The sequence below is a fragment of the Pecten maximus genome, chromosome 19 (genome assembly GCF_902652985.1).
Source record: "Pecten maximus chromosome 19, xPecMax1.1, whole genome shotgun sequence".
Lineage (NCBI taxonomy): Eukaryota > Metazoa > Mollusca > Bivalvia > Pectinida > Pectinidae > Pecten > Pecten maximus.
This window is the reverse complement of record NC_047033.1, coordinates 24689811-24705000: the sequence shown is the minus strand read 5'-3', so window position 1 is coordinate 24705000 and position 15190 is coordinate 24689811. Positions and strand designations below refer to the sequence as shown.

Genomic DNA, 15190 nt, shown 5'->3' with positions numbered 1-15190 from the left:
CATGATCAGCTCAGTGACAGAGACCATATTTAACATTATATGTAAAAGCCATACTGATCCCTGACTCTACCCCGTGATCAGTCAAAGAAGTATGCTCAATCATCTGAATGACAGAGGCTGTTTTTATGTACGAGCCATACTGATCTGTTAGTCTTATATAATGTACTTCTAGATCCAAAACAAAGATGATTGCACAGCGTGAACATAAATGTTCAGGGGTTGGTACCAACTATACCACTGTCTGATTTCCTTCAAAAATCAAGACCAAAGAGAGCCATCAAAACAACGAGGAACTCAGATATGGCTTCATATCGAAGAACATTGTGGACATACAAATGTACAGCTATACACCACCAACGACAGCAAACCCTACCAAGTCCAACGTGCTAAAATTAAACTATTCAATACAAGAACTCTTTCTTCATAAGAACAGTTATTGATTGGATTCACAACACTGTGAGCTCCAACAGTTGAGGGTTTCAAACTATCCCTCCCAAAGCAGTGTCAATAAATCCACTGCCCAATCTATCTCCGTCGCGCAAAAACCAGAATTAGGACCTGCGACGTACCAATACAGATACAGAAACTTTGACGCTCATAGCAGTTTATTAATTATATGATACTGTAGTACACGATGCAATAATGAACCAATCTTTCCGGTACAAGTCGTTCCGGCCTCTACCAGTCCGGCCCGCTAGTCGTTCCGGCCCCTAACCGGTCCGTCCCTAGTCGTTCCGGCCCCTTAGTCATTCCGGCCCCTTAGTCGTTCCGGCCCCTTATTCGTTTCGACCCCCCCATGTTGTGTTTTTTTTTATTATCTTTTCTGGTGTTATTTACATATCTATACATGTAAATACATATAATTTTACAATTTTATTCAGTACAGGTTGTCGCCCCTTAATCGGAATATTGTATAGCGTGAGTAAACGAAGCTAACAATATATCGTGTTGTTTTCGCGGTGTTGTGATTGGATCCGTGATATCATCCTTTGCCTCATGTGGTAAGTGTTTGATATTTTTTATGATGAACTGACGTTCAGTACTATACAAAAGATGGGGGGTGGGGGGTTATTATAAAACGTCACTGTGTATAACAAAGAAAACTAGAACAAGAAAAATTCAATAGATGGGAAATATATTATTTATTTATGCCGCATTTAATTGTTAATACATATAGTTTGCAATCATATTTTCAACTTTCAACTTCTTTCTCTTCACAAATTTACCGATGTGCAGAAAACATATTTACAACAATGTACAAAAGCATATATATATTTACAACAAAGTACAAAAGCATGTACAAACCTGACTTTATTAATTTATAAATATAAAATACTTTAAACACTTATTTAACAATTATCTACAGGTATATACACTTCTCATTCTGAAAATAACATTACATAGATATTTACATACAATAAACAAAGAAGAGATGAAAAAAGGACATAAATCAGCACAAATATATATTTCCTTAAAAATACAAAACTGAAACACATCTTTCTTCTTAGCAATGTTCATAGCAATGTTCACAACGTTAACACTACAAAGTTCTATACACTATATACAGTATATATATACGCGTCTAATCAGGAAATCCTGGAGCACAAAGCCTCGAGATTCCCCTCAGAAATGCTGACGTTCGCACTGACTGACTCTCGTAGTCGTTCCATAGCTGTTCCACCTTGGTCTCGCGGAGACGGTTCTGTGTGCGGCGGTGACGGGTGATGGTCTGCTCCTCCACCAAACGCATGGTCACTTCGATGGAGTTGGCTTCCTTCCTCAGAAGTGGAACTAGGAGGTAAAAATGGAGCATGGCCCGGCCTGCCTTGCCATTCAATCGTCGGTGCCAGCCTGTTAAAAAAATAAAAACACATTGTGAGATATAGAGTACGTCTTCTTGGGTATTACATATTGCATTTCTTTTTTTGGTATGATATATTACATTTCTTTTTTTGGTATGACATGTTGCATTTCGCCGCTAAATGTGACATATTATCGCTTGAGTACTTTTTTTTTTTTTTTTTGTACGACTTTGCATTTTAGTGATTTTTAAGTATAACATTATGACAACATTTTTGTATTCCATGTGCAATACCAACATATGATTTGTATAACCTACCTTCGCAGTCGTTGTTCGTGCGGATGCTCTGGCGGAACACACTCCATTGACGGACACTCCAGTTTGGGTTGTGCAGCCAGGCGTTCTCCAAATAGGACACCAGGTCCTCTACCTCTGGACAAGGAAGCTGAAACAAAAATTAAGATATTTTATATATTTACACACCAAAATTGTGATGAACAGCTACCTTAATCGTATATGATTTAACTTAATACATATTGCTTTATCGGAAAATTGCAAATCATTTTCAATTATATCATCAGTTTTACCTTAGCGGTCAGGCTCTGGAATGCCCTCTCAATATGTCCTGGCGGGAGGTACGGAAGGCCGAGCAGTTGCTGGATGAAGACGTACAGTCCCTTCTTTTCACAGTAGGTCGTCTTCAGTCCAAGGGACTGTACCTTTCGCATTACTGCCTGTGCCCAGTGAAAATAACATCCCATGATGTCCACATCCTTGTAAAGAGCTTTGACTGCTGACCACACAGCTAAAACGAAGAAATACTACGTTTCAACAAAGTTAAATAATTTCTTAATTATTACGTTTCAACAAAGTTCAATAATTTCATAATCAATACGTTTCAACTAAGTTCAATAATTTAACAACTATTTGTTCAAAAATTACACAATAATAGCGTTTCAACTAAGTTCAATAATTTCACAATTATAACGTTTCAACTAAGTTCAATAATTTCATAATGTCACCGTACAGTAGCTTCAATGTTTAAAATTAGCGGTCATTAAAACATATATTCATAATTATTTCGGTCCTTACCAGCTTCAAAGTCCATAACGATGCTCCGTACACTAAGGTCACCAAGCACCTCGTTGATGTAACGACACCGCACACTGCACCGCCATGCCGTGGATGTCTTTGTCGTCTTCTGCAAAATCAGGAATTAATACAATAAATTATCGAAATGCATTAACAGACAATAAAATCAATTCGACTCTGTATCTCGATTAAATACATGTATGTTTTTTAAAAGTTCACAGTCGGAATACACGATAGATATGTTTTACACATACCTTCACTGTGTAGCTGTAGCCGTCCGAACTGACAAGCTTCCAGCCCCCGCGCTTTGTGCCACCATCCACAATCTGATAGGTCACAGCGACATCTTCCACGACCGAAATGTCCATGGCAGTTGCATCCGCTAAATCACTAAAAAGACAAAAAGCATATATAATGTAATGTAATGATCAAAGACATGTTATTTCATTTTGTTAAATTGTGTTTCATAAGTCAATGTGTCTTTTAAAATTGTGTTTCATAAGTCAATGTGTCTGGCATTGCGCATTACGTTGATCATAAAATTAACATCATAAAACAGTTCAATGCTTAAATATTTCGCTATGTATTGACAAATGTAAGGATTCAGAAAGAAGTATGTTTTACACATAACAAATCATCTTAATACATAAATTACACAAACACTATTTAAACTTACCTCTCACGGTGGACCTCTACAGACTCCATAGAAATGTCGCTCACGTTGAAGGAAATATGGAAATTCCCTTCCGGCGTAGATGTTGACAAAGTTCGTCCCATCGCTGTCATTGGGGTTGAAGGAGATGGCTGTGAGGGTGCTGTATTCATCGGGGCGGCAATCGGTGCTGTATTCCTCGGGGCGGCAATCGGTGCTGTATTCCTCGGGGCGGCAATCGGTGCTGTATTCCTCGGGGCGGCAATCGGTGCTGTATTCCTCTGGGCGGCAATCGATGCTGTATTCCTCGGGGCGGCAATCGGTGCTGTATTCCGTGGGGCGGCAATCGGTGCTGTATTCCGTGGGGCGGCAATTGGCGGGTGGTCTCCGGTTGAATTCATAGATGCGTGTGCGGATTCTGCGAAAAAAGGATAAAATGAATTATTTGATGAATGCATGAAGCCTATTGTATGAATTTATATGATCAGCTCCTTGTATTAAGCAAAAAAAAAAAAAAATTCAAGCGAATCTCATACAAATGACACGGTCAATATTATTACGTTCCTACCATCTAAGGAAATATCTGACGAGTTGTCAGGTTCGACACTGGCTGGAACTCCACATCCATCGCACCACCACTCAACCTCCTGCTTAGCCTTCACCAGCTGTCGACACAGTTGTCTGCTGATTCCTGAAAACGTATACGTAATAATGAAATAAAATGAAATATACCGAATATAACATAGTTTAAACTAAAATATGTCTAAAGTATTCATAATTATTAGAAATAAATCTAACTACTTTTCCTAACTATGTACGATATACATTGTATAAGAAAAGTATGAAATAGACGTTTACCTTAGAAAAAATATATATGAATACTTTATACAAATCAATTAACTATGTATAAAAGGTATAGCATACTTATAAAATATATCTCGCAGAAACTCAGAAATATATACGTAATGATGAAATATACATGTAACTTTATACAAATTACTATTGGTATATGTAATTATGAGAAATAACGTATACATAAACGTTGACAAATACAACATAGTTTAAACTAAAATATTTCTAAAGTATGCATAACTACTATCATCAAATATATACGTATAATTATTAGAAATAAATCTAACTACTTTACTTAACTATGTATACATATATAAGGTATACGTAAACTTATGAAATATATCTCGCAATAGATATCTTATATAACACCGGGATTTTGTAATAACTCAGAAACATATACGATATACATTGTATAAGAAAAGTATGAAAGGTTATTGATTACTTTTTGTATCATTGACAAATACAACATAGTTTAAACTAAAATATTTCTAAAGTATGCATAACTACTATCATCAAATATATACGTAATGATGTCTGAACTACTATCTGAACTACTATCATCAAATATACGTATAATTATGAGAAATATATTATTAGGAATTGATGAAAAATGTCTAAATAATATAACCAAAACCTAGCAATTTAAGTTTGTATCAAATGTAAATAAAATACATATATAGACGTAATGACAAAATATATCTTATATACATGTAATTTAGAAAAAATAAATCTAAGTACTTTAAATAAATAAATTAACTATATATATAAGGTATACGTATACTATGAATATTGCCTACCTGTACCACAAGTTCTGTGTGTCCATCTCTCACACGTGCTGCAGCAGATGGCTTCTTGACGAGGCCGCACAATCTTCTGACACTTGCGGCAGTCGTCAGACATGGTGACCGTAATGAACTTTCCATCGAAATATGCTCCTTATATGACAAAACTAATCTTTTTAAGCTGCCGACTGTCATTTTAGTTAAAATCATACAAATTTGCATATTTAAACTTGAAAGATAGACAAAGCTCGATTTCAACAAGATGTGATGATAGAAAAAATAAAACGTCCTTCATCTGCTGCAAGTAAAAACAACGACACCTTTGGTGTTTACACGCATTTTGAATGAAGCCATAAAATCATCGGCCGACGAGGTGCTTAGACAAACAAAATACGGTGATGGTAATTAGTCTCACTAGTGCACAATCATACCGTGCTGATGTGTTTATACGGGTGTATTTTGCCGTTACAGCATAGAAATTGAAAAGAAAACAATTCTTTTATTTTTTATTTTTTATATTACATTCCTTTAGTTTATATGGAATGAAGTGCAGTAAGGAGGCGATAACAGAGTTATCGTTCCTTACGGAACGTAATGTAGATACGGCTAATTCTGCCTACTTAGCAGCATATAGTCGCACTTTGGGCGCAAAGAAAACGGCTCGATACATTTTGATAAAAACTATCCACACTTGTAAAACTCGGTGTGATCTACGTCCTGACATATTCGGTATGTCTGGGAAAAATCTAGTTATGGAGATATCTAGGGGGCCAAACACGCCAAAATCGTCATTTTGACTAAAAGTTTCTGTTTAAACCGCCCTCAATATTAAAAAAAAAAATCCAGAAACATATACAATGCATATATAAGTAGATAAATGTTTCCTGAAGAAAACCGTCTGTTTAGTTTTTCGATATCTTTATCAGAACGGTCACAATATTGTTTTGAAAATGGCCTATTTTTTCGACCCTCTCAGTATTTTTCCACTCGACAGGGGTATTTTGATAGCAGACGATCGCATGTTTTGATGACGTAACGCCCATCCTGAACTCGTCACGAAAGTTTGTTGTGTAAGCCGGCTGTTGATTGAACTGCTCGGTGAGCTGGGTTCCGTTGTATTTTACTGTCACTGCCAGTATATATTGCTATTTTTTCAACATCAGAGGCAATGCTCCAGAATATAGATACTTTGTCACGATCATTGTATGTCGCTTTTCACAAACATGCATGCGAAAAATCAACCCAGCGTTCAGAATGTCAAGCAAATTCCCGAAGCCTCGTAGGCCTAACGCTGACGGTAAGTAAACTTGTTTGTTAACGTTGATGTAAACAGACGACAGTAAATATGCACGAAGAATAGTTCCTGTTTATTTGATATTTACTGTAGTGATAGGCCTGCTTTGTCTCCAACTTTAGGTAATTGATTGATAGAACTATTTCGATAGTCTGTGTATTTGTTTGTGACTAGCTTCGACTCTGTGATTGTTTACGTCTAAAAATAACAACGGGAATCTCCAGATTGAGGTGACAATGTACACAGAACCGTGTTCTCTCGGACACTATCTCGTGAACGAACACACACACAAGACTACTACTTTGCAACTTCTCTGATATATGAATTACCTTGTGAAAGGAGAAATGAAATAAATTTTAATTTTTACCGATCATATTCTGACATACAGTCGACTTACTAGAGTCCCGCGGTGAAGCGATGCCTTACTCGAGAATGTTTGTCTTGCTACCTACTCGCACGAGAGAGACTAGTATATTATCAATGAACATTATGAAAATCATTACAAGCATATGTAGAACGCGGGCGACTTAAATATGGCTAAGATTTCATTTAATTTTGTAGAACTATCTAAATTGAACCACCTACACTGCGAGCTGGAAACTTCCTCACTACACTACAGCAGGCCTACATCATATTCATTTTTGAAATTTTTAATGAAATAGTATTCTGGTCTATTATATTCAAATGCCTATAACTTGAAATTAAAAAGGCTGTTACATGCCCTTTATTGAGACTGTGCCTTTGAACAGGGTTAAATCATATAATCTTTTGCATGCATGTAAATGTTAAAAACAATTGTAGTAAATTTTCCAATTCTTTGCCACAAATACCCTACAACATATATAAACCTTTCGCTTACTTGTGCAGAAGAAAACAATTTGTGACAAACCTGTTCTGATAAATTTATGCTAAAATATTGTCAATTATTATGTCACATTAAGTTAAATTAACTTATTTAAGAACCATGTTGGATTTTTTTATATTTTGAATTCAAATCAGTATCAACATATTAAAAAATGTATTAAAGAAAATTACTAAACATATATAAGATAGTTTTTCTTCAAAATGTCATCTGCAAACAGGTAGAAATAAGTAAATTTTCAAATGTCTTTACCTAAAATACTATATCAACATATTTCAACATTTCTTTACATGTGCCAAAGAAAACAATGTGTGGACAACATGTTCTGACAAAATTATCCTAGAATGTTGGTTATTAATTAATTTATTGCGTTTGCAATTGATAAGGATTGCGAGCAACCTGGTGTAACAAATTTATACTAAAACAACTTAATTATTATGTCACATTAAGTTAAATTCAGTAATTTCATGTTTAAAATCATGTCATCAATTTAACATAATTTGTTTTGATATTTTGATTTTAAAGTAATTTCATCTTCATACCAAAGGTATTTTAGAAAACAACCATATTAAAGTATTAATAGAAGTTACCTAGTAATCATAAGTTTACAAAATATTCTCCCTGGAAATGTCATATGCGCACAGGTAAAAATCAGTAAATTTTGAAATATCTTTGCCTCAAATACCATATTTCCTGTAACATATTTTATTAAACATTTCGCTCACATACAACAAAGGAAAAAAGGTGCGAGAAACCAATTCTGACAAATTTAAACTAAAAAAAATTACATTGAAGTAATATGTACCATATCTAATATATATTTTATTTTATTAAGTCAATTAATATTTGGATTTATTTTAACTTACTACAAAAGGTATAGAGATTATTTGACAATATCAAAGAATTAGATAACTTGATTTAATTAGCAAAATTGTTCAGAATAGTCTTAAAAATGCCATCTGCACACAGGTAGAATACTGTGACTTGCACAGGGACTTGTGTAAACAGTTCGCAATGTATGTTTCTGTTTTAAGGCCCACACTGCCATGGAAAATATATTTACATCAGGAGACACATTCTACTTTGTAGGCCTCTGACTGCAATCAACTTCCCTCTTTGTTCTAATAATTGAAATATTCTGAAATTTTGCCAGAAATCTGGTTTTAGTTTCATATTGTAGAATTATTCTCTCAATTTCAAGCTATTTAGATATTGAGAATTCTAATTCACTTAGAAAAATTCAAAACTTGCTAATTACCTAATTTTCATCAGGGAAAGATAAAAGGAATTAACTCGCTCATCTGGTCATGATATCAATTTATTATAAATTATAATGTAGTGATTATTGATATTTCTCTTTCTATTCATGATCGATCAATAATTGATCATGGATTGTTTAAGAATTGTTGATGATCGATCGATCAAGAACTTTATAGTGATTCCAAACACTATAAGAAGTTGCAAACTGTTTAAAACAAATGTAATAGACATTTCCTTATTTGCTTGATATGGACGACTGACACTGATCATGACTTTGAACTTCAGGGAAATTCTCGAAATAGGATATTATTAAAATAGCTTAGGCAAAAAAACAAACATATTTCCTTCTATCATACATACCGGTACTAAAAATTTGGATTTTCCTCACGCAAGTATGAATTATTAACTTATCCTCCAAGATTGAAATTGGTGCGAGCTAATTCCTGTAAAATCATGAAAATTTACATCTGATTGAGTTAATGATTATATTGTGAGGAAATTGAGTTAATCCCTATGTTGTGAGGAAATTGTTCCAAATTAAGATATTGTCCTGTTTTAATGATTTTTATACGCCCGACCCGACGTACATTATAATGTTATCATGTTGGCGGGTGGTCCGGACCATAACTCTCGACCCAGGCTCTCTATACTTAACAGAAATACACATCTTGATGAGCCGGAGTGTCACATACGAAAATCATGCCCCTTACCCCCGTATTGGAGTTATTCACTTTTGATGATTTTACTTGTGCGGACCATAACACCAATACTACTCAACCCAGGCTCTCCATACTTGACACAAATATACATCTTGATGACTCGGAGTGTCGCATACCAAAATCATGCCCTTTTCCCCGTATTTGCGGAGTAATTCCCCTTTGATGATTTTACTTGTCCGAACTATAACTCCAATACTTCCCGACCCAGGCTCTCCATACTTGACACAAATATACATCTTGATGAGCCGGAGCACTACAACCTGTGAAACTATCCCCTTCCAAGTGTCAAATATTGCCCGGGCGTATGTTCTGGCCCTCCAATGGGTCCTTGTTTATTTTTATGTACATCATGGGAAATCAGCCACTTTCGTAACCTGATTTTCACATTTTAACAAAATGGCCGCCATCAACTGAGCTCTGCTTGGTTTAAATTTAGATATTGTCTGATTTTGATGAAATTTGATATGTAGATACATCATTGATCACCGGTCGCTCTCGTAGCCTCACTTTCACATTTAAACAAAATCGTCGCCAATTCCTGGCCTCTGATTGGTCGAAATGTAGATAATGTTCAATTTCAATTAGATTTGATATATGGGGGTTTTAAGGGAACTGCAAATTCAACTTGATGGGTTTTGTTGCCTTTACGAACAACAGTCTTTTTATTGGTCGAAACTTAGATATTGAGCGATTTTGACAAAACATGCTCACACAGAGTTATCGCCCCTTACTACACTTCATTCCATCTGTGACATCCTTCAGGTGTCACCCTCTAGTTAAAATATAGTAACATATGAGTAAATAGAATAAATTTAAATCAAATTTTAAACATTAGACTTACATTGAATATTGTATTAATTGACATGGGGCCGGAACGACTAAGTAGACGGGGCCGGACCGGGTAGGGGCCGGGCCGGAACGACTATGGACGGAACGACTCGGGGGCCGGAACGACCTGTATTCAATCTTTCTTCATGTGTTGATGTCAATTTGGACAGACTATTCAGAAAAAAATGCATTTATGTATTATGATCATAAGCCCAGTTCAACTGTTAAAGTCCCATTCTCATTTAGACCTATTTCACACTTTAACTTACCTTAGATACGATAGTATAGTCTGGTGGTCAGAACGAAGGAGACACGGTTCTATACTGTCACATTATACTGAACTATCCCCGGGGTTCTTTCAATCTAAACAGATATTTACAGATTACTGTGGCCTATAAAATCGTAAACTCAGCACCAGATCCCTTTTTCTAGGACGCCACACGTCTAAAGTATCACTAGAAGGATCACACACAGACGGTTACTGTAAATTATCAGTGTGCTGTGCGGTAATCGATGTGAAAACACCTACCTTCGCCATCTTAGTTTTCAGTTAATACAAATTACTAACTTCCAAAAGCTGCGGAACAACTCATCAAATGTCACGATTTATATTTATTCCTGAAGTAGATATTCCGTGGTTGAAATAGTTTACATCTTTTCTCTTAAGTGTTATAAATAAAGTACGTAATCAACTAATAACATATGAAATACAACCGTTAGGTCGTTCCGTCAAAAATATATAAACAACCATAACTAATACACATGTCTATAAATAGAATGCCACGTGTGTGTTGTTGATGCAGGCGATCTTGACAGTGTGTATTAGTCATACACATTGTATTATACCAATATTAGACTATATGGATTATAGTACTATGACCAGATTCCAAAATACCATATCAACAACCCAGCCAACACACAGACATCGGGCCGATGATGTCTTTCAGAGACATATGTAGAAAGTGTTAGGGCACAAATTTTTATTTTTATTTCAGATACAGTTTGACAAATTTTCAATATTTTTTCATAATTTTGTTTATCTATTGATTTTCTTGAAATACCACACACTACTAAACATTCGTTGGCTCTTTCACCTGATTATTTTTACGTTTCACGTGACACTTTTCCTGAAATGAACCGTAATAAAAGTTTGACACTATGCAGAACCGTTTTAAAAAAATGTTCTGTACGTATTCTTACTTCGATCAGATATATGCCGTTGCCATTAAACGAAAATGTCGAAATCGGCAGTGAAGAATTACACAAATTTTACTAGAGCAAATAATTTTCTGAAAGCTTATGCTTGAAATCACAAGCAAAACATTTAATACAAAGTCATAAAAACATATTGAACGTTTTTCAAATGTAACAATAAAACATACATGTATATCATGCGTCTCAAAACTTTTTTTTTTTTTTTACATCTGTGTATTTTATATATATGTAGCGGGGGATGTTATCGTATATGTACTGACAGGTTAAGCTGACAGGGTTAAGCTTAACGATAACTATATGCCATGCCTATATGTTGTGTCTGTACTATGTGTACCTGTGTCACCTTGACCTTTGCTAGTCCTCTGTTCACGTGTGCTGTCTCTGGTCGATGTTTTTGTCGTGCATTGGTCGTAGTCGCTTGCTTTTTCGTCAGTGTCTGTCGTGCCTGTGTATCCTCTGTCGTGATTGGTCCTTATAGTTTTGTATTGTTAAAAAGTGGGATAAATTCAGGGTGGTGTATCGTATACTGGGCAGTCTGATGGATTAGTTTCCTGTGTGCTGTCACGTCTTCCTCGTCAGTACTTATGTAGCGTTAGGGTATTTCGGGTCTTGGGTGGGTAGTATTAGTGGTGATGTTTAGGTTTAGTTAGGTCGTTTTAGGTTAGGATGTTAGATATAGCTAGGCCTATGCTGGTGTGTGTTTCTATGTATTTTCATGTTGTAAATGTTTATATCGTCATTAATAAATGGTTAAAGGGACATCACGGTAAAAACGTTGTAATTTTCAATGAATGTACGTGTTTTGTTCCTTTCCAGTTATATTTCTGTGCTGTCCCAATGTTCACAGTCGATCCTCATGTCCAGCTTGACCACTTGATTTAGTTGGGAATCCCCCTCTAAATTTAGCGCGGAAATTATTTTTAAATCATCACGTAACTGTTTTGAAATCGAGGCAACACAAACACACGATAGTTTACAAGGCGAATTGGATTAGTTGGACAACGATATTATACAGTGGTTTAAATGTTAAATAACAAGTTCTGTATATATTCCGGCACATATATTTATGTGTAAATAAGTGTAAACACCGTACATATAGTATAGTGACAGTAGCGATGTACTGGTACAGACTGTATAAATATTACCGAGTTTGTGTAAATATTACCATTGTCATGGCCTACTATCCAGCAATCAAGCAGAATACGAGCAGCGTCCGTATTACTGCTGTTTTCATGTTTGAACTGTATTGTACTGCTTCCCCAGTTTAATTCTAGGATTGTGTTTGACCCATTTTCCAATTATTCTCTTCATTGCGGAAGCTGTTATCGTTTTCAACCGCAGTCGATTCACATTGGAAGCCATTTTTGTTTTCAGGTGTTTTAGTGTGTTGTGCGCATGCGTGTTATCGTATATGTCACAAAATTAGCATATTCAGACTATTGATCAACGAATTGTGATAACCTTTTTATAATTAATAATTGATGTTTTTTATATACATATATCATCAAATTCGAATGGTTATTGTTCATAAGGATATTTTTTTTTAAAGATATACCCAATGATATGAAAAAATACAAAATAAAAATTGGTTTACCGTGATGTCCCTTTAATTGTAGTTCAAGACGTTTGTTTTCTCTCTACACGACAGATACAAGTTACCCATCGAACCTGGGTTGTTGGTCCACAAGGGCGGGTCGGGTGCGGTTTGACGTACGCAAACTGGGCCCCGACACGCTCCTGTTACATATATATATATATCGGCACAATACATTTGTACTTGCCATTGTCGGGTCGATATTGGACATTTCCGTTACTTATTTTTCTATATAATGTACTTTTTCAAAGATTTTTTTTATCGTTGTATTTTCTGTATACATACATACAAACATCATCAAGGTACTTAGATGTTTTTAAGGAAACCCTGAACAATTATAGGTGATTTAAATCGGTGGTCCACGTTATCAATTCTTACGTAATGAATGTGATGAATTTGTCAATTAGAACCCCTCGTTATATTCTACGAAACTTGACTCCGTCGGCAGACGGAGGCGATGTCTTCTGACTGATGAATTTGTTTAAGATGTTTTTAAAGAGAAATAATTTACTTTTGGTAAATATCCAGACTTATTGTAACTGTCCTAGATATGTATTTTGTCATGTCAAGGGGCCGCGGTACTGTTGGAGTAGGGGCCGCGGTGGCCGAGTGGTTAAGGTGTCCCGACACTTTATCACTAGCCCTCCACCACTGGGTTGCGAGTTCGAAACCTACATGTACGTGGGGCAGTTGCCAGGTACTGACCGTAGGCCGGTGGTTTTTCTCCAGGGTACTCCGGCTTTCCTCCACCTCCAAAACCTGGCACGTCCTTAAATGACCCTGGCTGTTAATAGGACGTTAAAAGAAAAAACAAACCAAACCAAATTATCCTGTCACTGATTGTCAATGTTTAATTAGATAAATGTCAACACTAAGAATATCTTCCTGCTTCGCGGGTACCCCTATATGATCCTGTATAAAGCCATTGTCAAATTTTACCGGAGCTCAGTACCATTTCCGCACGTCAACTCTAGAAATTGATACATATTACAAGGTTCCTTAAATCTGTTTTGCTAACGATGAAACAATTTTCCGAGTTACACCGAACACCTGTGCCTATTTTCATGTAAATTTACCATGAAATCCTAATCCATAACAATGTACACCGTGTATACTTCAGAGTTATTTATATACGGTACGACAGAAATGAAATAATGATATATAAAAATTCTTTAGAATCTTTTAAGATATTCTGATTTGATTAGATTTTCACCGCATAATTCCCACGCGTATTAATAAACGTTGAAATAAAAGCGGTATAAACATGCATCTTTTCATCACAGAATTAAAAAACATAACTAGCATGGTCAACTCATAACATATGAACTACAACCTTCAGTTCGTTCCGTCAAAAATATATAAACGACCATAACTAATACACATGTCTATAAATAGAGTGCCACGTGTGTATTGTTGATGCAGGCGATCTTGACAGTGTGTATTAGTCATACACATTGCGTATTATACCCATAATATGTTCCGTTAGGGCAAAATTTCCTATATCGCTCCTTCACAAAATCACAAGCAAAAAAATTAAAACAAAGTCATAAAAACATATTGAACGTTTTTCAAATGAAACAATAAAAAACCGTATGATACATGTATATCATGCGTCTCAAAACTTTATTTTTCTTCTTCTTTTTTTTTTTTTTTTACATCTCGGTGTATATTATATATATATATCGGCACAATACATTTGTACTTGCCATTGTCGGGTCGATATTGGACATTTCCGTTACATACATGTATTTTTCTATATAATGTACATTTTTAAAGAAAATCTCATGCATACATACAAACATCATCAAGGTACTTAGATGTTTTTATGGAAACACTGGACAATTTTAGGTGATTTAAATCAGTGAAAATCAGTGGTTTACGTTATCATTTCTTACGTGATGAATATGTGATGAATTTGTCAATCAGAACCCCTCGTTATTTTCTACGAAACTTGACTCCGTTGGCAGACGGAGGCGATGTATTCCGACTGAGGAATTTGTTTAAAGAGGCTTGCCCGCAGAGAGATCAGAAAAATTGGCTAATAGAAAAAGATTTTTTACACATGACAGATTGTTGGAATTGTTGAGTTTTTCATTTTATTTTCCTTATAAAATATTAAAACCTCATTTTTACATATTATTTATTTAATCGCAACCCGCAATAAGTCTAATTTGATTGACACATCAAAGAAACAAGCACGTGCACAGTGCCGCACAGTGATAACTTCAAAGGCAGCGGC

At 35.4% G+C, this 15190-nt stretch overlaps 1 protein-coding gene across 1 annotated transcript; it reads right to left on the bottom strand.

Moving 5' to 3' along the window:
- Positions 1-1121: 1121 nt before the first annotated feature.
- LOC117317302 lies at positions 1122-5931 on the bottom strand. Its single transcript, XM_033872086.1, has 8 exons — positions 5195-5931; positions 4114-4236; positions 3570-3963; positions 3148-3283; positions 2894-3002; positions 2389-2606; positions 2120-2246; positions 1122-1851 (listed from the first exon to the last, which is right to left on the bottom strand). The coding sequence occupies exons 1-8, from the start codon at positions 5295-5297 to the stop codon at positions 1583-1585; spliced, it is 1479 nt and encodes a 492-aa protein (XP_033727977.1). The 5' UTR covers positions 5298-5931; the 3' UTR covers positions 1122-1582.
- Between the last annotated feature and the right edge of the window lie 9259 nt (positions 5932-15190).